At 43.9% G+C, this 23,789-nt stretch overlaps 3 protein-coding genes, 2 long non-coding RNA genes and 1 other non-coding gene across 8 annotated transcripts; 3 read left to right on the top strand and 3 right to left on the bottom strand.

The window, feature by feature from the left end:
- Positions 1 to 519: 519 nt before the first annotated feature.
- On the bottom strand, positions 520 to 2,553 carry LOC124188493. Its single transcript, XR_006872372.1, has 4 exons — positions 2,467 to 2,553; positions 2,200 to 2,299; positions 1,808 to 2,043; positions 520 to 1,186 (listed from the first exon to the last, which is right to left on the bottom strand). It is a non-coding gene; the product is annotated as an uncharacterized LOC124188493 (long non-coding RNA).
- A 7,496-nt stretch (positions 2,554 to 10,049) lies between these two features.
- LOC124188477 lies at positions 10,050 to 14,339 on the top strand. Its single transcript, XM_046581120.1, has 7 exons — positions 10,050 to 10,911; positions 11,581 to 11,829; positions 11,906 to 12,131; positions 12,196 to 12,392; positions 12,467 to 12,682; positions 12,770 to 13,333; positions 13,408 to 14,339. Exons 1-7 carry the CDS (start codon positions 10,575 to 10,577, stop codon positions 13,725 to 13,727), a joined length of 2,109 nt encoding a protein of 702 aa, XP_046437076.1. The 5' UTR covers positions 10,050 to 10,574; the 3' UTR covers positions 13,728 to 14,339.
- A 271-nt stretch (positions 14,340 to 14,610) lies between these two features.
- LOC124188481 lies at positions 14,611 to 23,726 on the top strand. 3 transcript variants are annotated; one of them, XR_006872369.1, is made up of 7 exons: positions 14,611 to 15,191; positions 15,612 to 15,973; positions 16,045 to 16,266; positions 16,331 to 16,856; positions 16,892 to 17,375; positions 17,509 to 17,742; positions 17,816 to 18,061. XR_006872369.1 is itself a non-coding variant. In XM_046581124.1 (4 exons), exons 2-4 carry the CDS (start codon positions 22,174 to 22,176, stop codon positions 23,545 to 23,547), a joined length of 1,233 nt encoding a protein of 410 aa, XP_046437080.1. In that variant the 5' UTR covers positions 21,929 to 21,938; positions 22,165 to 22,173; the 3' UTR covers positions 23,548 to 23,726. The 3 variants fall into 3 exon arrangements, 2 of the variants coding, with proteins under 2 accessions (XP_046437079.1, XP_046437080.1); XM_046581124.1 differs by lacking the exons at positions 14,611 to 15,191; positions 15,612 to 15,973; positions 16,045 to 16,266; ... (2 more) ...; positions 17,509 to 17,742; positions 17,816 to 18,061 and adding exons at positions 21,929 to 21,938; positions 22,165 to 22,363; positions 22,432 to 22,833; positions 22,907 to 23,726; XM_046581123.1 differs by lacking the exons at positions 14,611 to 15,191; positions 16,045 to 16,266; positions 16,331 to 16,856; ... (1 more) ...; positions 17,509 to 17,742; positions 17,816 to 18,061 and adding exons at positions 22,432 to 22,833; positions 22,907 to 23,726 and having other exon boundaries at positions 15,630 to 15,973.
- Positions 14,903 to 14,975, bottom strand: Trnav-cac. Its single transcript has one exon. It is a non-coding gene; the product is annotated as a tRNA-Val (tRNA).
- Positions 18,851 to 20,148, top strand: LOC124188488. Its single transcript, XM_046581134.1, has 3 exons — positions 18,851 to 19,132; positions 19,254 to 19,472; positions 19,571 to 20,148. Exons 1-3 carry the CDS (start codon positions 18,928 to 18,930, stop codon positions 19,789 to 19,791), a joined length of 645 nt encoding a protein of 214 aa, XP_046437090.1. The 5' UTR covers positions 18,851 to 18,927; the 3' UTR covers positions 19,792 to 20,148.
- On the bottom strand, positions 20,706 to 22,107 carry LOC124188492. The gene is made up of 2 exons (XR_006872371.1): positions 21,579 to 22,107; positions 20,706 to 21,462 (listed from the first exon to the last, which is right to left on the bottom strand). It is a non-coding gene; the product is annotated as an uncharacterized LOC124188492 (long non-coding RNA).
- Positions 23,727 to 23,789: the final 63 nt, after the last annotated feature.

Below are 23,789 nucleotides of genomic sequence, written 5' to 3'. Positions count from 1 at the left end.
TCAGTGGAAGAAACCGGTGGAGAATTTTGGGAGAAAATTGAGTCCAATACTCATAGCCAGTCTCACTCCCAACAACAAACGATTATAATAATGGGAGGAGAATGATGATTAATTCCCTCGGCAGTGCAAAATGACGCTCACGTTCTACAGTGAAATAAAGCTGATGCTAATTTTCGCTCTGCGAATGTCTGATCCGCCTGTCTAAATCAATGGCACGTGCCAGCAGTTAAGTTCAGCGCACAGCCCAGTAGCGAAGAAAGTCGAAGACATTCTTCTAATGATTGCCTCCTATATCTTTTCTCTTATATAGAGACGAAAGCAGCGAGCCCTTCTGGTGCACCTGCTGCGCAATCGTTTCCCGCGGTCATTTATTACCCCCCACTTCTTCTTCTTACGTGAATCTGTATTGTAGTTTTGATATACATAACTTATTTGATAGTGCATATAGACTGTAAACCATATAAACGACTCTGTCAGTCCGTCTGGCCGGCTATACCATTGTAGCCATGAAAGCAAAGATTTTGATCGATAGAATTTCTTCTCTTTATTCGTAAAACAAAACAAAAAAAATGAAGAGAATTATTATAGCGAGAGAGATTCAAGAGGGTGCAACGAAAGAAGGAGGGAAATAATAAGGAGGGTGCTGATTGTTCCCCCCATTCCATTTCCCATCTGGGCTGCTGGCGTATCATTTCTCTCTTGTCTAGCTCGCAAATCCTGCAGCTCCCAAAAGTCTGTAGGTATATTGATTTTTGATTGCATCTCTCTTCTTCTTTTGTTTCTTCGTTTCTTCGTTTCTTAGTTGGCGTTGGTTGCTCCATTGATTCATCTACAGAAAAACATTTTTTCCCCCCTAATTGTTGGCTCGGTGCTCAAAGGGTTCTTCTGGGACGCCTTCGGGAGTGACGGACTATTGGCGCCGCGACGCCCAATGTCCTGGCGTACGCGCCAGTCCGTGATGAAACGAGACAAGACAACGGGAAGATTCTTCTACACTTGGTACGCATATTACGGGACGCCCGACCGGCCTTGGCTTTTTGTTCATCTTTTATGTAGTGGGAGCCCACCGTTTTGTTTTGGGACAGGAGGAGTAACAGCAGAGCCCAACTGCCTGTCAAAAGTTACCGAGAAACAAGAGGAAGATGGCCGGTCGTCTTGTCAGGTCAGATTTTGGTTTGGCTGTGAGCTGTCACGATACAAAAGAAAAAGATGGATTTGATTTCAACGGCCTCTTCATTCTTCTTCTTATTCGTTCCTATCTATAGATTGTATCTATAACTAGTATTACAGGCGCTGCTGGTCAATCACCTGACCCAGGCGATCGCTCACCTTTCCTCCCGAAAAATAACAAGACCCGCGAGAGGGACTTTGCATTTTCGTTGGGGACGGTCTACTCGATCCTTCACGAAATTTTAAGACAATCATATTCAAACTTTAGCGAGGAGGTGCCGGTGTGGCGGCAGGTCCTACTTGGTCATAACATTTTCTAGAAGTGTTTTTTTGAAATGTTTGAATTTGATTATTTACAAACAGACAAAGCTGTGAGGTACAAAACCGGGCCTAATCTGCAGTAGTTCTACAAATAAGTTAATTTTAAAATTTAAAATTTTAAGTTTCCCACTTTCATTGGTTATTCAATGAAGTGAATGAACCCAACTGAGTAAACAAAAGCGCCAAGAGAAAACAGTTCCAGTCAACCGCCTAGCTCAGGAGTAATCGTACTCTGTACCGCGCCGTACTATGTAATGATTTATAATCAATGCCACTAAATAGTCATAAAGGAAGAATAGAGATGAATGTTTCCTACTTTTAAGCCTGGGAAATACGGCCAGGCATCCACAAGAGCTCCATCCGCAGAATAGTTGAATCGACCAGGCGGGATGGGAAAAAGGGCATCCCGCGTCCTCGTGAATGAAGAATAAAGCCACACACATATGGGTGTACACGAGGGCAGAGGGAATTTCGAGAAAAGGGAAGAAGAGATCCCTAACTCGACCGACAGCGCCATCGGTAGTTTATCCAATCAAAAGAGATGCTGTTTATCTAAATTAAAAATTTAAAATGGGTTACGGAAAGTATTAACACAAACAAGTTGAAAATGAGACAGTACCATGTAATAATGCACTGCAGGTATGCATGTCATGTCATCATTAAAATATCTAGCAAGTCACAGGAATATAAGGGACAAAAAAACCTTACCCAATCGATGATGCTAAGATAATTGCTGATGACAGGTCAATACCATTACAAGCAAAACTTGCATATCTTGTGGTTATGATGGCTGGCGTGGCCTTAATACCTGCACAAAGAAGAAAGTTACATAGTGCAAACAAACTTCCATGCATCAACATGGGGCTTACATGTTAAATGCTAGTCAGAAACTGACATTTCACACATTTTGAACCCATTTATCATTTCCATTTAAGCTCTCATAATTATTCCATTTGTATTCTTAGTTTTATTTACCTGCTGAACAGCATGGAGTGTGTATTAAATTATTCCGTAAAGAGACGCAACCAGAGCCGATACCACGATCACACTTTTGTTCGAAACTGATAAACAAAGCGAAAGCAGACGACACCAATATTCTTATTAGCCATTTTAAGATATCGATAGAAATTATTTAAAATCGACCCCCCAAATCTAAACGGCTCAAAAGCGATAAAAGCGGTCTTCTAAGCCCGCTGATGTATTAATTGAGTACCTAATAGTTCGTCTGAGTCCCGTACTACCACAGACAAAATAAAAGTAAAAATTTGCACGAAACCCGTAGATAATTTTAGACCGAAACCTCCACAATAAGACTCTCTAGGAGCCATTTGGAAGCAAAGAGGGAATGAAAACGTCCTCACATAAATACTAAACAGTAAATATATAGCCTACGTCGTAGTAGTGCATAGGGATTAGATGACTAATGAGTCATCCGAACCTCTTTCCAACACATGATGCAACTCGACGTAATTAGGTATATGTAATTAATGATTTCAAGTTCATGCTGCTTCGATTCTGATTTGTTGTGGGCCTGTTCAATGTCTCATTATTATACCCTCGAAGGTATAAGTCTCGCATTACACTTTTGGGAGCTCCCCTTTCTGCCTCTACTCTTTTGCTTGGGGGATTCCTTTTTATGTGTGGACTCTAAAGGTACAAAGAGAAATGGGACCGTATATATATTCTCGAAACTTCCGGATATTCCGTATAGTAACTCTGCGTCACCATAAGGATTAGGTCATTAGGAGGTGAATCTATGTCTACTTCAACATTTAATACGTGTCTGGTTATATGCGTCATAACTATAAATAAGTAGAAAATTAATCCGATGCGTACCCCAGCATCTGGAATCATATAACATCCGTGTTCCATTCCATCACACGAAATATAGACCTACTATACATACATAGGCACATCATCAGATATATAGGCATTCTATTCGACGAAGGTTACATTCAATGCGGCTGAAATATGTCTTGAATAAGTCAAGTTCAACAGCACAGCACAGGTCCGTATAGTGGATCCATTTCTAAAAATAGGCAGTTGTATATCCATTATTCAAAAGCAATTCCCCAATAGAGACAGGTATGCTGTACAACTCTTGATTGAACAACAACCCTCTGACGACGACGACGATGAAATGCTTCATCTATTGAGACGTCTCATCACACAAAGGAAGGCGCCAGCCTGTCCGGCCTAATCTTCTCTCTTGCTTTAATTCCGCTCATGCTGCGTTCCTGTCAATGCCTTGGATCAATGGAAGATTATACACTGCAATATGCTGCCTGCCTGGGATAGATGGATGGATGCTACACACATGTCAGCGCGCTTGTGTTGTCTATCCATCAATAGCTCTCCCCCCTTTCCAATGTAAATCGCCTATAGTGTCTTATGGGTTATACATAGCGTCGCCAGTCCGACCGTCTTCGGCTGTCTCACCTGACCGTTATGCGCCATGGCAGTCCGGCTGCGAAATAATTATCATCTAGCAAACAACACCTCGCCAAAAAAGGAATGAAACCAATCAATCAGCCGGCATCAACAAATAGCTGAAGCTGATGATGTGGGGAACACGAATAACAGCTCGCACGAATGCATCAGCCCAACATCAGCGCGATGAGGATGAGGATGAGCTTTGATAGTTTGATGCCAAGCCAAGCGGCGCGGGTGTTTTTTATCGATGACGCTCGCATCACGATGCGGGGAGAATGAAACTTTGTACAGCATTTCTCTGTCCGGTTGTGGCGTTTGCGGCTTTGGCATATCTCATCGCATTCCAGCCACTTTTCATACCGACATTCCTCTCCGATGACTACTCCGTCGCCAGCACACTCTGTTGTAGTATGTGTTGTTATTTTTCCTTTTGTTGTTGCACTTTTGCCATTCCAGTGATGGGACGATCGAGGCGATGGAAGAAAAGATCGCCCATTCGTTGGCCGGGACCTTCGTGACGAGATGACGTGAATAATCATCACGGCCGCTCGCTTGATGTTTCTTTTTTTTTTCTTTTTTTATCTAATCGCAAATTGGTCGGCACGAACGTATCGCAACATTTTCTATTTCTCTCTCATCCACACGGCCATCCGCTCACGTCCGCGTTCTTCTCCCCCGCTGATTTTTCTATCCTTTTTGATTCGCCGTTTCTCTTCTCACGTCTCCAACCATCTGAGCCTACGAGTTTATTTCCCACCAAATTGAATCCCCGTTCTCCCCCTGTGCTGGATGGCCGGTCGATGGATGAACAGGCAGGCATCCAGCAGAGACTAATGGCCGTAATGGAGATATCTCACGCATCCTTGACTGCACCAGCAAAGAATCACAGAAGAATATGGAGAGCGCCATTTATATTGTATTCCTCCATCACAATACCATCTACTGTGACTCTGCAGTCTCCCTACATAAAATTCATAATGATACACACAGCATCCTATTGTGGATGGATGGATGGATAGAAGTAAACACAGGCGCATGGGAGGAGGAGGAGGAAAGAGGATCCTGGTTGCCTCGGCGAATCCATTCGATTGATTATTATGTTGACAGCATCGATTCCTGTTGTTTGCGAAGCAGGATGTGATTCTCTCTCTCTCTCTCTCTCCGTCTGCTGTACGTTATTATTATTATTATTATCGCTGGACCTTCAGTCATTGTGTGTATTTACGTATATCCTGCATCATGTGGGGACTGACTCTCATCCAGCACTAACAGTGTTCAGTTCCGCATTGTTTGATTTATTTATTATGACTCGGTCGATTCTCCGTCCGAATCGATTCATTCCGGCGTGTGCGATGTAATCATTGTCGCTCAGCCGGCGAATTATTATGACCGTGGGAGAATATAATCATTAGGACGTGTATCACCAACGAACCCGGACATGTGTGAGTGATGAAACTTCTTCTTCTCAAGGATGCTGGCATTGATTTGCCTTTTCTTTTATTAACTAACCGATAGGCGCGCAATTCAAAAAATGGATAGGATGATGAAATGGTTGCCACAGCCCGGGAAAACCACATGTCCGTAATACTCAAGTTGTGGGATAGTAGCGACATGTTTTGGCATAACAGCATTTAGGTCACGAGCTGACGGTCAATCATATCCCGCTGTTTGAAAATACCTGGCACGGCCAAGGGCAAACAACTCCAGTGAAACTTTTAGACTATTAAATTGCTCTTTACCATCACCGGTCATTGATGATCGTGCAGAAATGTCTATACACCCATAAAAATTTATCCGAATTGTTGTTGGTGTCAATGTCACGCCGGCAATCAAAGCGCAAAAACAATCAACGCAAACAATCACTTTCATATCATAAATAAGTAGACCACTCGCGAAATCGAAATTGCTGTAGACAGATTGTGCAAAAACGGAATCAATTTGATTGCCATTTTTCTTTATCCGGAATTTTATGACATCCACTCACGCGCCCTGGTAACCCAGAAGGTGCCTCTGCACTTGCCGACCCAAAACTAAAATTTCGTCCGAGTGTTGTAGTGTGTATAATGACGTCACCCCCGATAAAAGTGAAACGACAAATTACACGAGTCCAAATAGAAAATGACAGTGAAATGAAGCCGGTAAAAAGAAATCTAGTTGAGTCTTTTGTTTTATTTCAGGCTTTTTTTGGGTGGTGTATAATAGTAGTACTATACTATCCAACGTTTAGGTTATAAGGTGGATATTACAGGTGTGGGTTGGGTGGTGCTGGCGCGGGCCGTCGTCTCCTTGACACACATTCGCGGTGACAAGAATATATATACTATGCACACAAGCCGTATAGTGGCGAGCTCCATGTGTGTGTGTGTGTGTGTAGAAGAAGTTAGAGAGCGCGTTGAATGGGTCGCGATTTGTGCTGCTGCCCGAACTGGGCATGCGACTATTACAGGTAAGATGTAGGCAGCAGACACAACAGACCGCCGTCTTCCCCTTCTCCTTTTTTTTTCAAGTCTCTTATTTCCACAGAAGCAGAAAAGAACCAAATTCACTCTCACTCTCACTAAATAAATCCCAGATCGTCGAGTCAACTCAAACGGCGGTCTAGAGAGAAACTAAATAGTTATAGTTGTATGGCGTTTTCATTTTTTTTCTTCTTTCTTTCTTCTTCTCATACACACAGCCTCGGCTCTCTGATTAAAACGCCGCCGTCAACTTTTCCCTTTCAATCATCCGCGCGTCGCTAATGAATTCGAATTTCGCGGGCTCTTTTTCGGTAGCTCTATAGACGCGCGATGTTTCGCTCGAGATAATCCGAGAGAAGATATATCTAACACTTCTCTCTCGCTTCCATGCTACCAGGAAAAATGAATATTCCCACAGCAAAATGGACTTGAGAGTTGTGAGAAAACAGGAGCCGGTTACGTTGGAAATCAGGAGAGCTGACAACTCGAATCAATTCGCTTGAAATGCGCTGGGTGGCTGATGTGTTGGTATAGGTAGACACCGTCTACGTGGATCCATCGCGCGGAATAAGCCCGAAACTGCGTGCAGCCGACTTGATCGACTTGAATAAGCAGTCGACCGACTGTTGATTCATTGTTACAGTTAACACGACTAGACCAGTTTGACATTTATCTGATGAACGCCGTTCGAATACATTTACGTGAACGATCAGTTCTCGGCATAGCGGATAGATCTGACTGTCCCTATTGTCGTCCTGCTGCACTCTTGCAGACAGGAAACATAATTTTGGAAATTCAAATTGACGACCAGAGACGAGACGCAGCGACTGGTTGTCTGGTTCATTCATAACCTATTAATATCTCGTCATGGAAATGTGCATCATCGTCTCTCACTATCTAATGCCACCAGTATTAAGTGGGCAAGGAAGAGGAAGCAAGAGAGTGGAAACTGATGCACAGTGACTGCTGGGCTTATTAGGGACTGTGTGTAGGAGCAGTAGACTGGGCCGCAGACGAAAGTGGGAGGGCATATCTACGTATAAGAGGATGATAGATCCCAGATTAGACGGTGCATTTCGAGTGTGTGTCAGGAGTCTACAATAGTCTGGAGGGGGAGAGCACATTGCTAGCGCAGTGATAGAGTTATAGTTGCTTGGATATTAACAGGAGACGAAGAGACTGGACATTGGCCCGTCTATTTTTCGGCTGTGCCCCGTGGGGCCAAATGGAAAAATAAAATAAAAATCAAAAGGAGAGAGAGAGAGGAAAGGCAGCCTAGCCGCCGTCGTGTCCTATCACATGTTGTGTGTGTGCTATAAGAGTCCGTCGTCGTTCGGTCGCTTGTCGGGAGAAAGTGAAAGTGAAATGCCCTCCTCCTCCCTCTCTCCTTATATATTCCCGTGTTTGAAAAACGAATTACCTTTTTCGGGCTATTTGGCTTTTGGGGTCCGTTTTGGCTTCTGGTGGTCGGTCGAACTTATGCGCCGCTCGTTTTTTTTTTCCCAACAGACAAAACGAATACAAAACTCCAATAAATCAGAAAGACTTGATTCCGGTCAAAAAACCAACGGCGGCTGCATGTATTTATATTACATTATCGCGTCACAATACGGATGATAGAATTGCTATCTCTTTTGCGTAATTGCTGCACATTTGGACCTGTCCCATTTCTCTCGTAATAGTCGGAATTACCATCTTGCGAGGGCGGTTGCTCGCGTATAAATTAAACCGTTAATCGCCTTCCGTTCGAATTACCCAATTGATGGATATACTCTGTTATACTGCTCGTAAAAGCGGCTGCATGAAATGGATCAATTGTGCGGATAATTACATAAGCAGAATCGACTTGAAACGCAACTCCATCGGCAATAATTTGAAAAAAACTAATTTAAAAAAAATTTCGTACCTTCGTTTTGGAAATTCCATGAAAGACGATGATAACGTCAACTATATTTTGTGATCTGGCGGGGTTTATAATTCTGTTGGGTCTGGGTCGAGGCCGATTCACCTCTCACGGCTGCTGTGCCTTGGTTCGTAAATTTCTCAACAGTCATCGGGTAATTTTCTGAATTCAATTCGACCTGGAAAACATCTGCCCCAACATTTTCTTGATACAAAGTGAATCTTTTCTTTAATTGCTAATATGTTATTTGTCTGCTGGTATACATGGGGGTCTTATACGACGCATTACATCACATTTTACACTTTGTCCTCTCCGGTCGACGTTCGTACGTGAATTATTCCGATGGGCTGTGCAATAACAACAACAACAGCATTCGACATTGAGAATCTATTACAAGGTTGCTTCCTTGCTACTTTTTATTCGTGAAAAATCCATTTGGAAGATGAGCAGCACGCGGCAGGTATGACGACGTTGTTGTACCATATCCGGGCCGGTGGTGGTGTCAACTTCTATCCTTGTAAAAAAAAAACGCATAATAATAATTTTCTTGCAAGTTTCCAATGAATCATTTGGAGATTGGTATCATTAAAAGAGAAAGAGTTCTCCGCAGCGCGCATGAGTCAAATTGAAAAGAAAAAGAGAGACGGCGATATTTATTTATATTCACGCCAAACCAGTCGCCGGGGTATCGCCCAACCAAAAATATGGCGAAACTCAATTTTTTTTTCTTTTTTTTTCTTTCTTTCAAATCAATCAAAAATCATTCATTCATTCATTCATCTACACGTATATATGTATACATTTATATACTGTTGTTTGGACACATTTTTCCGAGAAACTCAATTTGCTTCACACCACGTCTGACTGTCATGGACGTGGCTGTTTTTCTTTTCTGTTTTTTTTCCAGCTCGACCCCCAAAAGAAGAGAACTGACCAATTGATTTAACCGGTCCATCGATCTTTTATGTAACCATTTGCCGTTTGAATCAGTCAATCAATCAATCGAGCCCAGCAAAAAGCGGAGAGATTCATTATTCATTTCGATTCTTTGCTGAGATTCTTTTCTTTCACCCTCATGGTGATAGCTGAGCTAGCTGGCTGCTGCTGTACATGTTGTGTACCGGGATGCAATTTACCTTGAGGAGTATAAGAAAGAAAGAAAAAGGGGGTCTAGCAATAATAGCTTATTATCTCTCCTTCAGGGTTATATTTCTATTTCTTTCACTCTTATTCCCACCCAAAAAAACAAAAACACAAAATACACCTGTATCTCTCTGCGCTGCTGCTGGCCGTGTTGAGCTAGCGCAAAACAACCCAAAAAAACAAAAACCAAAAAAGATGAGGGTGACCTCTTCTTGATTCGATTCGTCTAATGTCTCCTTGATTCCCTGCTGCATGGCCCTGGCGCGATGCCTCTATGTTCTCTCTCTCATTCTCCCATGGCATTTACATGATAGTCCCACCACCGATGGATCCACAACAGCACTCGATATGTGCTGCAATAAGGAGAAAAGAGTTGAGGGTGGGGTGGGAGGAAGCAGAAACTTGTATGTCGTTATTTGTTGTTGTTGTTGTTGTTGATGGAAGAGAGAGAGATAGAATAATATAATACACCCGAGAGTCTCTCTGCCGCTGGATGGGACCAAAGAAATGGGAGGGCGGCTGGGAGGCGACGGAGAGCAGCACCACCACCACCACCTTTTGGTCCACCATGTGATGGAGACTGGAGTATAAAAGCGGGTCCGTCCCACATCTGGTCAACGCAGTCACAGTCAAACTGCTCAGGCTCTCTCTCTCTCTCTCTCTCTCTCTCCTGTACACGTACAGCAGCAGCAACCGACAACAACACACACACACAAAATCCCCCTCTCTCTTTTTTTTTTACCTTAATTTTTGTTTTCGTTCTCTCTCTCTCTCCCATTACATCTCTTTTCATTTTATCTCTCTCGGCTCTCTCTCTTTCACGTTCTTTTTCGTCGTTGTGTGTGTGTGTGTCGATTATTTTCATTTTTCAACCCAAAAAACCATTTCCCGTCTTTCTTCTTGATTCATTCAACGCCCAGTATTCACGGACAGCCAAGCGCGTGGTGGAAAGTGAATCCCGTCCATCGGCGCCCAATCGCAAAAAAACAAACGGTGTGACAACAACAACAACAACAACAGTAGCACAACTGTCAGAAAGAAGAGACGTTGGAAGCTGGGCGAAACAAGTGAAAGCCGAAAGAAATTCCGTCAAGTTTAGAAACAAAAACAAAACGGGTGCGATCGTACCCCGGCACGTTGACGACATGTCGACGGCACTCGTCCACCTGTTGCTGATTGTTGTTGGCGCCGCCCACGCCCTGCCCGTCGACCAGTGGACGTCCGAGTCGGCCCTGGTGGAAGTCACCACCAAAGTCGAAGGAACGAGTTCATCGGCATCGTCGCTCCTGCTGGCCGACCAGTTGTTGGCCGACGACGCGTCGTCGTTCATGGGCAGTCAGAGCCGGCAGAAGCCAGCCGACGATGGAGGCATTGAATTCCCCAACACGGCTTTCATTCCGGGCGATTTGACGGAACAACTATCCGTCGACGGATTCTTCTCCTTGTGGTTCGTCTTCCTCGACGACGACGTCTTCACCTCAGGTCAGTTCGAGTCCCATTTCTTCTTCTTCTTCTTCTTTTTGTAGTGCAGTTGATTCACGTCACCCAAGGCGACGACAGCAACAACAACAACAACTCACGTTTCCCTTTATAGCCCCTATAGCAATATAAAAATAAATCAACAACTCATGGCAATCATCACTGGCGGGGATCGGAGAAAAAAAAGGGACGGGGTGACGTCACAACTTTTTGGGTTTCTCGCGCATTTCTCCCATTTTCGAAATTTCAAAAAGAAGAAGAAGAAGAAGAGAATGGAACAACAACAGAAAAAGAGAAAGATGGGCTGCGGATAATGATGTCTCTGGAATGGAAGGTAAAAAAGAGAGAGAGAGAGAGAGACAAGTGCTGGGAAAGGCAACGAAAGCGAATGAGGCAAAGGCCGCAAGGGCACACATCACCCAATCTCAGCAAGTGGGCAGATGGGCAGCAGCAACAGCAGCCACATGCGCCGTGTGATGGCATTGACATTTGCCAATATATTGAAAGGGCCAGTCACTCTGGCTCAGCTAAATTTGGCGAGGCCACGCGGGAGAAATCGGCGCATCTTTACCATAATCAATTTCCTTTTCTGATGGAAAGAATCATTTGGCAAAAACAGGTCTATAGATTTATAATCAAAATCAATTTCATTTGTACCCGAATCTAACGCAGACAAAGAGTTCACCATCCTGGCGCCCAGCAATAGCGCCCCCATGAGGCCGTCACCCACTGCGGACGACAAGGATCGAGTCCGCCAGTTGCTGCTCAATCACATCGTCCTGGGACGGGCCGTCAACATCTCATCCGACCTGTCCTCCTCACTCAGCCCGCCCTGGTACAAAGACAACAGCCTCAACAACAAGAAAACGCTGACTGTCACCACCTTGGGCGGCAGGCAACTTCATTTCAAAACCAGAAAAGGTAAATTTCACATCACCACTGCCCTCTATGACGTCATTTTAAATTAAACATTTCAAAAATTGTTTGGGCGAATCAGATGGGACAGCGGTCGTCAATGGCGTCAGGATCGTTGGCAAAGAGGTGCGAGTGCCACCCAACGGAGTCATCATCGTCTTGGAGGATTACCTGTTCATGGACGAGTATCACGGCGATGTGGAAGGATCCGAGTCTCAGCTGTTTAGCGCCATCCCCATGGTGACCGCCTCCGACGGCAGCGATCACTTTCCCATGATCGAATTGGGCACCGCTCACGACGACGAAAGGTATGATCAACATGATCGTCAAAGAAAATGAGCGATTAATTAATTAAATTTGATTGAATTTCAGCGGTGGACACGAGGGAGAAACGGTGAAACACGAACCCGTTGGATCGGTCCTGATCGATCGCCAAAAGTTGATCCCGACCAACGTCAGTCGGCCGTTTTACGAGGAGCTGGTGGAAGTGCTCAACTTTCTACGCAGCGGCACTTCCGATTTCTTGCGCTACCTGGAACAAGTCAACATTTCCAGCTCCTTCTTGGACGGTATTACATAATACTTTCATCGCCATTATCTTATCCAACTACAGTAAATCATTCATTCTACGGTGGTACTGCAGATGAAGAGTACACGGCGTTTATCCCGATGGACGACTCGTTCGCCCAGTGGTACCCGATCGATTGGGGATTCAATCCGTTCGACGTGGAATCCTTCGTCAAAGAGACGATGATGAACCATTTCGTTCGCGGGCGAGTCAAGCAAAAGGAAATCAAAGACGGGGACGAGTTGACGACTCTCGGCGGCAAAACGCTCACTTTCTCTTTCTCGCCCATCGGTAATCAATAATTTGAAAACGAAAATTCATTTTCCCATTTTTGGCGCGCATTCAATTTCATTCAAACCATTTTCGAAACTGCGACAGGCAAATTGATAGTCAACGATCTGGAAGTCTTTGACGGCGACACGCCCGTCTCCATGGGCAACATTCAATTCGTCGGCGATTTGCTCTTTGTCAACTCGACGGTCGTCAGGGAGTTGAACGCCCGCCATCGCGACGTCGAATCGGCCCCGCTCGTCACATCGCCCTGGTACTCGTCCCAGTTCCTCTCGCACACCTACCGGGAGCTCAGCACTCGCCAGCAGTCGCCCAGCATCGTCTCCGGAAGCGGAAGCGGAAGCAGCCATCCTTCCTTCAGTCTGGCTCTGGATTACATCAACCAGACGCAGCCGCAGCTGAGGGACGACCTGCCCAGTCACGACGACTGGAAGATGATCACCTACACCTTTTTCGTCCCCAAAGACTCGGCCTTTTTCAATTTGTGGCCACAAGACACGGCCGATCCGTTCGTCATTGACGACGAATTCCGGCGCGACGTCTTCCTCAACCATTTCGTGCGACGTCGGTTGTATCACGATCGAGACCTCGTCGACGGGGCCGTCATCACCATGGCCGGCAACAAGACGGCCACCATCTCCCGCGTTGCAAGTACGATCAATTCTAGTCTAATTTTCCTGATGCATTTTGATTAAATTGACGGTTTTTTAACGATGCCAATTCAGATGTGACGAAAATCAACGACGCCATCATCGAAGAGGCCGACATTTTCATTTACAATTTGGGGACGGTGTTCGTGATCGACCGGGTCCTCTTTGCAAGTCAGGAGCGAATCAGTCAGGTGCTGACCAAGAACGCCGACCGCATCCCTTCGTTCGGTTTGAGCGGAACAGATGGCGCACCACCTTCTTCTTCTTCTTCTTCTTCTTCTTCGGCGATGACTCACAATAACGCAGCAGAAGAAAGTCAGACGCTGGTTGTCGACCTGCTGGCTGAGTTGACGACCACCGAGTCGACGGCGGGCAAACTCGTCATTCGCGAATGAGAAGACAGGTTACAATAATAATCGATGATGACGTAATTATTTGATACCCTCCATCCACACTACAACAAGTGCCATTTTGATTTGCAATTTTTGCCAGTCGTCGCCCCCATCGAAACGACCAAGTTTTTTTCCTTCAAAAGTGCCCCAAAACAAAGGAAAACAAAAAGAAGCGCTAATTTTTTATGTACAAATGAGAAATGTTGGGATTGATGGGCGTACGCGACGATCGTTCAATTTGCCTTTTTTTTTTTGCATCGACCTGGCGATTTCGTGCAAGTAGCCACTGGTGTTTATTCTATTCTATTTTGAGCAGTTCACACTAATGTTTTCTATAATATCCTCCAACTATTTTCCCTTTTATTTTATTACACACAAACCGTATATACATATATAATAATAGTATATAGGCACCTCCTTTTTTTTAAACCGTTTTATATACCCATCACCACGTATCTATAATTGTATATGTAATCTAATCAGCGTATATAACTATAACTATTGCCGAGTGCTGAGACGCATCCTCAACCATTTTCCTTTTTGTGTATCCCCCCATTTCAGTACTGTACCCTATTACATTTTGTATTATGAAAAATATATTATCTGCAAAATTGATTCGTTTTCATAAGTCATCTGCTGAATGGCGGAGTAGCTGCTGCACCCGTTAAAAATTCGGCGTTCAACCCGATGGGACCTTGGGAAAATGAAACAGGAAAGAATAATTTGGGGGAAATAGAACTGGATTTTGGATGTTGTTTTTTTGTTCCAGGTTGCATTCAAAGAGTTTCCATAAAAGGCCATTAGCATATGGAAATGGAAAGTTGTTGTTGGAAACTCTCAACAAGCGCGAGATCATGATGGGCGGCATTCTCTGTTGCGTTCAGTTGATTATCGCAAGTAAGACTTGTTGTATCGATGAAATTTTTTCTCGGATTCAAGGAAACCAGACTGAATATAAAGTGAACATTTATTTCGTGCGCGTGTTTTTTTCCATTTTGGTGTCATAGAAAACACGTTGACAGCCCTTAGTAGATGCAACTGGTGCGCACCTGGTTCATTTTTTCCTAATTCAGGATTTCTCTAGTCAAAGTTGTGTAGATTGTTCATGTACTTTCTAATAGTTTCCTGGGAATTATTCTCATGTCTTTAAAGTATTATTTTCGATATAAAATTAATTTTGCAACTGCCCAGGTTCGAACTGAGGACCTATTGCGTGTGAGGCAATCGTGATAACCACTACACTACAGATGCTTGTGGTTGAGTGATCGAATGTGTAATGTAATAATCTGGATGAATGGTTCGCATCACCAGCTAATGGATGGTTTAATTGTGCAGCAGTATTCAAGTGTGTGCATTAATTAGTGTGGAAATCCCCTTAGAAGTTGTCCCAGCTAGTTGAGACTTCCTTAAATCGTGCAACATCCGCTGGCCAGTCAGTCGTGCTGTATCAGTGATTCGCAGTTTCCGGTAGGTGGAAACTACTTTCTTCGCTGAAAACGAGTTATTTTTTTTTGTGCAGCCGAAAGTAGTCTTGATCTACTAAACTACTTTGAAACTCGTAATAAAAAAGTTTGTCGTGTTTGTTTGTTTTTTTTACAACTCACAAAAACGTCATTACTTATGTATAGTGGTCTCATTCTTCGCTTTTGATCCGATACGTTGCCCTTGTGTGTTTCACTTTCCTTTCTACTACAGCGATCGCACAAGTTTTCTAACGAGTTCTTGCATTAATTTCCTTATACAATGACGTCTGAGGGTCTCTAGACTAATTGCTTAATGCAATGACATGTGAGGGTCTCTCTAGTCTAATCAAGGCGGTGGCGCGAGCGAATCACAGCAATCCATAGCGCCACCATTCACCAACTAATGGCTCGTTTCACCTGGCAGGAAACCGTACTGGAATTTCCAATGCAGCTACCCGCTACCGGTATATAACCAACCCGCAGGATAACCAACGCTAGTTGCCTCCAAATTATTCCCCAGTCGCCAGTCTTTGATGGTCGCTAGAAGTTTGGGTTCAAACATGAAGCAAATGAACGTCGTCGTTTATGTTATGTACGTCATCTATGTTATGTGGATGGTCGCATTTTTGGCTGTGGTGTCGTCGAAGCCGACAGTGGAAGTCGGGACGGACGTGGTCGTCGAAATTCTGCGGGCCATCGATGGACGCCAAGATATGCAGAGAGTCGCAGGTTACCTGAACGCCTCACGTGACGACCTGGCGAAACAGCTGCCCCTCCTTAGTTCAAGTAAAAATTAACAAAATGTTTAATACGATATTCATTAGTTCTAGTCTAATCTATTATGAATGTTGAAATAGATGGGACAAAGTTGAGCTACACTTTCTTCGCTCCAACGTCGTTTGCCTTCACGATGCAAACGCCCCAGGACACGGTGGACCCGCTCTTCGTGGACGCCAGTCTCCGTAACAAGGTCCTGATTCGCCATTTCGCTCGCCAAAGCATTTCGTCCGACCAGCTGGCCAAATTGGACAAGCTCGTCATGGCCGACTCTAGAGAGGCCGTTATAACTCGAACAGCTGGTATGCAAATCATATGTCTTTTAAATTTTATTCGACTATTTTATTTTGGTTGTCCATTCCTTAGACGGGAAGATTTCAATTGACAACGCGGAAATCCAACCAGGAGCCATCGCGTTGTCGCAAAATTTGGGCAACGTCTACCTAGTCGAACGAGTTTTCATGACCGGAGATGAAGTGAGCAACGCCATCAGCGCCCATTTCCAGAAAAATCCTAACACTGCTCTGTGTCTCGGCCGGCCCTGCTCGTCCATAGGTGGTGCTACCGTTATTGCACCACCACCCGCTCCGTCACCGTCCATCCCGATCTTGGGTGGTTTCACCAGCGTCTCAATTAACGACGCCGTCGTTCTAGAGATGGCTAGATTCGCCACCAATGCGTTGAGTGTCAACAAGGCGTCACCGCTCGTCTTGGTCGGCGTCGTCAAGGCTGAAAAGCAAATGGTTGCCGGCGTCAATTATCGACTCCAATTAAAATTCAATGGACAATTGGAAAGCGAGGAAAATCATTTCATCGACTGTCAAGTGACTGTCTTCGACCAAGTATGGACGGCGACTCGTCAGATTACCTCATTCCAATGTACCCCTTAACCATGCTGACGCCCGCCCAAAATTCGACAACCATTGTATTCACATCCCCTGACTGATATCAATTTAAAATATTTCATAGCATTTGGAACCGTTTGGAACATTATCCCTTCATTAAATTATTTGATGAGCTCTTATTATATTGTTATTGCGTATTCTTTCATTATATTCTTGGTGTGTAATAACGGTAGAGCAAATAGAGCATTCTATGGAGAGCAACCGTGACTTCGTTAACCGAGCGCGCACAGTCAAAGGGTCAAAAACCCAAATATGTCGACATTTCATCAGGGCAACAAAAAACAAAAGAGACGACCAGTTTTATCGCACATCTCGGGACTCAATTCCCATCAGTTGCTATCTCGTCATTTCGGTGCATCCCTTTTTTTTCCTTTCTTCTTTACCAGTTTTTCTTATACTTAGTTGCTCGGGATTTTGAATTTAAAGTACACGTAACCTGAAAATGGAATTTACTGCTGCTGAACCAGCACAGCTGCATACACAATCCGCACCTTTTATAGGCTACGGTATTTGTTTCTCTCTTGTTTAGTTTTGATTTAAGCAATTCCACCCGGTTCGTCATATCAACCGATGCACTCGTCTGGGTTCCAAGTTGTTTTTCTTGTATAAATCAAAGGTCTTCTTCGCATTTTCTTTTAGTCATCAATCGACTGTTGTATGCGGAAAACTCAAGTGTCGACAACGAGAGTATTACTACTAGCATGAAGCATAACACTATCGTCAATTGTGTGTTGATGGCCGCCACTTTTTGGGCTATGGCGTCATCGAAACCAACTCCGGCTGACACCGGAAGAGGTGTACCCCTGAAAAATGTGCCTAGTAGCGACAAACCGGCTCAAGCGTCTGGATCGATTCCCATCTACAAGCCGGATGGTAGGTTTTTATTTCAATATCAATATCAAATACTTTAGAAATTTATTCTCTTTTTTTCTTGACGTGGTCGCAGAACTTGAGGCTGTACATATGGAAAGTTGCGTAAAGCAATGCAAACTGGACTGGAGATTCGGACACGGTTGGGAGAGCTGGGTCAGCCATTGTATGAAACATGAGTGCGGAGTCGAACCCGACCCTTACGAATCCGAGGTCTTTGATTTCTATGTTAGGTACTAGCTGATCGATGGCACTGTAAATATTTATAATAATAATGTAATACGGTTCTGGGTCTGCGCTCGAATACACTTGAAATCTTGTATATGCAAATGACTAAAATGCAAATGAGCTTAAAATATTCATCAAATTCATTCCATCGCCTTGATATTCTAAACTCGGGGGTTGGTATAAGTGACGCATCGATATGAGAAAACCAGGAAATCCATTAGGTTTATTTATATGTGAAGCTAGCGTGCAATTGTTTTATAACCCTTCTCTTTTAGCCCAAAATCCCCGTCAAGCGGTTTACTATAGCTTCTTATTAAATTTTGTTGTCGTTTTCTCTTTTAAACTTGTATAGTTGTATAGTTGCCAAGGTAAATGATACCACATTCGAGCGAGTGGGAACAACTACGAACGAACAGCATCGCAACCCCCTTTTGGGAGGGTTTGTTAGTTTCTTCCCTTTTTCATTTATTGATTTTGGGCCTTTTTCTGCTATATTGCAAAATATTCATCCATTTTCCATTAGTAAAATAAGACTGAACGAAGATAATGCAATTCCAAATTAAAATAATGCCATTCATAACATTTTTAATTCAGAGCTTTTCCTTTTATAAGAAAACGTTTGGCAGATGCCAAGACAACCTTGAGAAGCGATGACAAAGTGTTTTTTATTAATTACTACGCCACATCTTCACAAAAGTGTACATAGCCTCTTTATTATACTCTTCATCGCGCCCTTTAGTCGCCCTTGCCAAACTTTCTCTCCGGGTTTTTTCTTTTTTAGTTGCTAGGGTATTTCTTTTATATAGCGATGCCATATACGAACGTATTCGGATCACGCAGTAAACACTACTATACGTACGCAATATAAAAGGACGGATACCCTTTGCCAGTTATCCCAGTCTCCAGTCTACTGCTGGCCACTGTTCTCGGTTCAAAATTTAGTTGAGCACAGCCAGAGCCATGATCGGATCAATGTCTTGCCTGTTGGTGGCCTCTCTATTAGCCGTTACCGTCTCCTCGGCGACGACGCCAACTCAAACTGGAGCGGACCTCGTCTCCGTCATTCTTGCGTCTATCAAAGGCCGAAATGAAATGGATAGCGTCGCCAGGTACTTGGAAATGTCTCGTGACGCATTGGCCAAAGAATTGCCTCTGGAAAGTTCAGGTAAAAATAGATTCGCATTTGAGCTCAAGTCCTCTTTAACCTTGTTTAACTATTCTAAATAATTTTTTTGATTGTAGTGAATTACACATAATGAATTGACTTTTTATCGTGTTGCATTTAGGCCGCAAATTGAGTTACACTTTCTTTGCACCGACGTCGTTTGCCTTCACGATGCAAATGCCACTAGACGCGGTCGATCCGCTCGTCGTGGACGTCAGTCTCCGTAACAAGGTCCTGACTCGCCACTTTGCACGCCAACGTGTCTCGTCCGACGATTTGTCTAAATTGGACAAACTCGTCATGGCCGATGCCAAAGAAGCTGCCCTCACCCGCACTGCTGGTAAAAGAAACAATTACACAATGGCTACTTTTCTGAGAAGAGATATGTCCAAAATCATTGGAAGTAACTGACACTATTTTTTGAAAAATCAATTGTAGACACGAAAACCAATCGGATCAACAATGCGGAAATTCAGCCGGGAGCCATTCAGCTGTCCAATAATTTGGGCACCATCTATTTTGTCGATCGAGTGTTTATGACCGGTGAGGAAGTCGGCGAGGCCATCAGAGCCCATTCCGTGAAAAATCCCAATTCCGGTTTCGGCCTTTTTGGCGTGCCTCCACCTCCCGATGCCCCCGTATTCCTCCCTAGGCAATGAGCAATCAGATTTCTCATTAAGTACGTTACGTACTACTCCAGCACTCCGCCGTACTGTATTGTTCACGTTTTTATTGTTTCCTCTCTGTCGCTTCAGTCCATTGCTCCCCATCACATTCGCAACAATGGAGCAAATTGCCTTTTTTTTTTCAAAATTACACTTGATAATGCGACACACGGATATCCCGTTGTTGATGAAAGTGAATAAAATAACTGATATCATTTGAATAAGGATAATACTTCATACCGGTAGTATACCGTGTTTTCCTTTGCGGTTGAAATCAAATTACAATTGACTCAACACCACTGGTAATTTGAAAGAAACGAAACAACATTTAAAATACATAATTCTGCTCTGCATGCGTTTGCATAATTTAACTAATTAATACCTTTTGCTATTTTCAAGGAGTGGCAACTAAATTCTTGGAAAATTTCCGCAGCCTTTTCCTTTTATCACATTAAGGGAAGGGTAACCTTATTTTTCTCCATCGTACTCCCCCTAAAAAAAAGACTAAAGGAAGTAAATCTGAGAAAAAAACTGAGCAAACAAGCAATACTAAGTTGCCACCCCTTGGATATTTGGGACGTGACAAACGATGAAACGAAGTGTCCTTGTCATTTTTACCATTTTCCATATCCTGAATTTGAATAAGGGAATTCTACACAAAAGGACATTTCTGCGAAATAATAACCTTACCCCACCCCCGGGTACTATGGGTCCAAACTATAAGTCTGCCACAACGACAAAATGAACAAAAATTTGGTTTTTGTCGTTTCCCTCCCTTCGATTTCAATTTTCAAATTTGACTAATAATAAAGAAACGTACGTAGTTTTTTTTTAGTATTTGGTGTCCCGTAGTCTCTTTTGAATATCTAAAAATCGGAGAAGCGCAGCAGTCGAAGGGGAAATCAATACTCGAGAGATTTGTACATTTTATTGGATTGTTAAGCTGGAGCCAAGTTTATTTTGTCACGTCTTATTCTTATCAGCACGTCCAACTCACGCAGCCCGTGCAATTGTGCCTTCACACAAGAGAAACTCAGGCAACGGCCTTTTTTTCACAGTGTCAAGAGGCGGAAGTGGCAGTGCAATCGAGTGATACGCTTTTCTTCGACGCTGCTATAGCACCCGTGTGTCGGCTCTCGGCTGGATTTCCTTGATCGCATTGATTGAAAGCGGTGCGTACGCGTTGAATAAGTGCGCAGCATTCACCGACTGCTGCTGCTGAAGGACTGTGTGAAGAATGGATTTGAGGCGCTTAGATGTTACAAAGAAATAAAGGACGGCTGATGCTGCGGCGGCGGCAGGTCTATAAGCAGATTAATTTGCCCTTTACTTCCTTTCTGACGTCACACACGCCATTGTGCTCAGCCGCCGTCTTATTTTATCCGCTTCATTTTTGAAATAATTGTGATGATACAATAAAGCAATTAGAATATTTTCAAGACATGCGGGCTCGCATTTCAATTTATTAGTGCCGTAATTTTTATTTTATTTTTTCTTTCAAGAAGACACTAGCCGCACGCAGCGTAATCACGAAATTCTTCACGCAGTTTTATGAAAAGGAGGCGGGCGGTGGCTATTATCCTTGAACCTCCGTCGACAGCACCAGGATGTGTACAAGCGGTATACGTCCTTCGTGTTCTTATAAGTTTCATAATCGTTCATCGCCTGTTGCAATATTAAAATAGCAAAAACAAAATTCGAGAAAAAGAAAAAGAAAAGATCAGATTGCAGGCTTGACTAGCCATTTTATATGGTAACCGGATGACGATTATATTTAACACCTGACGCCTGACGTGAAGTCTTAACAACGGGCCACGGCCATCATCATCTTTACGACTTTGTGACGAAGTTCGCCCTTCGGTTGCCCTTCAGTTAAAAGTGCAGGTTGATGAATTGATGACTCGTCTTCTTCCAGCTCTTATTATATCCTTTTTCTCGTTTAACAATAATTTACGCGGCCAGTGGACTCCCTTACCCTACCACCATCGTGTCTTGTTTATAATAGGATGAGAGCTATTCTCTTTTTTTTCCTCCACATAATCACAGCGTTTCAAGAAAATTGTAGTGAACGAACCACACACAATGCCCGCATAATGTTAACTGACCTCCACCTCTTCAATTCCCGCTGTAAAAAAAAACAAAAAACAAAAAACAAAAAAACATTCCCATCGTTTCACCCTGTAAAAACCTGAACAGTCTGTCAACAAGCAACAACCTGGTTTTTATGCATCTGCAATCAGACGGGCACGATTTCGTTCCAACTATCTCACTGCATATATAAGTTGGGGCGACTTGTTCTTGTTCATCCTCAGTCGCCAGTTGACTCCGCTGCTGGCTGCTGTTGCCAACAAGTTGCTGCCAAAAAACCTTTCAACCATGTCGACTTTCATTGGCTTGTTCATGGCCCTCCTTTTGGCTCTGGTGTCTTCGAAGCCGACGACTGAAACGGACATTGTCGCCGAAATTCTGAAGGCTATCGACGGACGCGATGAGATGTGGAGAGTCACCAGTTATCTGAAAGAATCCCGCGACGACCTGGTAAAAGAATTGCCACTCGTCAGCCCAGGTAAATAAATTTTTTAAATTAATTTAACTGATTTCGGTTCGTCTAATCTATTTTGAATGTTGAAATAGATGGAACAAAGTTGAGCTACACTTTCTTCGCCCCGACGTCGTTTGCCTTCACGATGCAAACGCCCCAGGACACGGTGGACCCTCTCTTTGTGGACGCCAGTCTCCGCAACAAGGTCCTGATTCGCCATTTCGCTCGCCAAAGCATCTCGTCCGACGATCTGGCCAAATTGGACAAGCTCGTCATGGCCGACTCGCAGGAAGTCGTTCTCAGCGGCAAGAGCGGAATTGAAATCTGCGATTTGCCTCCGATCGAAAACAAGGGATTCGAATGTTATGCTCTCAAACATTCATGGACGTTCAAGTCGGGCAAATGCATCAACTACGTCTACGGCGGATGTCTGGGAACGGAAAACCTTTTTGACACGGAAGAAGCCTGTCTCGCCAAATGCGGTCCAGCTGTCAGTAAGTGCTCATATGACTTTTGTCATCTTATATCCGTCTTCCATTGTTCATTGTCTTTGTGATTTATTTTTAGATACCAGGGCCAAAACAATTAAAGATGCACAAATCCAGCCGGAAGCCATTCAACTTTCGCAAGATTTCGGCGTCGTTTATTTGGTTGATCGTGTGTTTATGGACGGCGACGAAGTGCACAATGCCATCAGCGAGCATTTCAAGCGCAATCCCAATACGGCCCTCTGCCTCGGCCTACCTTGCACACCTGAGAATGCTCCGATAGCCACTGCTGCTGACGACGATGCCACTGTTGACGATCCAGCCCTCGATATCCGCAACACTCCGCTTGCTCCGCCACCGCAATTGGTCTTGTTGGGCGGTTACAGCGCTGCATCTGCCAGCGAAGAAGACGTCCAGGAGATTGCCAAGTTCGCCACCCACGCGTTGAGTCAGAATGCCAACCAAGCGTCTCCGTTCGTTTTGGTTCAGGTTGTCAAGGCTGAAAAGCAGGTCGTGTCCGGTATGAATTACCGACTTCATGTGGAATTGAAGGAAAATGCAGATAGCGCCAACGTCATTTCGTGCACTATAGTCGTTTACGACCAATCCTGGACATCCACTCGTCAGATCACGTCCTCCGAATGCGATCCTCCCATCGTTGCTGCTCCTCCAAGAATTGAGATTATTCCAATCCCACCAGCCGAAGGATCAGCAAATTGATCTTCGTTTGATTTGGGAGGGAGTTCAAGTTATATAATTTTTTTCCCGTATAATGTATTCTTGGTTTTAACGGTTGTTCCTGAATTATCTATTTTATAGTTATCTGTCCAACTTGGGGCAGCTGACCTCTCTGCATTGGCTGATCTGGTTTCATTGAATAAAAATCGCTCGCAAATCTTTTTCGCTTTAGTTTCTTATTAGAATATGAACGTATGTGTGTTGGAAGCCCTTTTACTTTGTTG

Source organism: Daphnia pulex, chromosome 2 (assembly GCF_021134715.1).
Source record: "Daphnia pulex isolate KAP4 chromosome 2, ASM2113471v1".
In the NCBI taxonomy this organism is placed as follows: Eukaryota; Metazoa; Arthropoda; class Branchiopoda; order Diplostraca; family Daphniidae; genus Daphnia; species Daphnia pulex.
The sequence above is the reverse complement of the archived record's forward strand: the minus strand, read 5'-3'. Positions and strand labels throughout refer to the sequence as shown.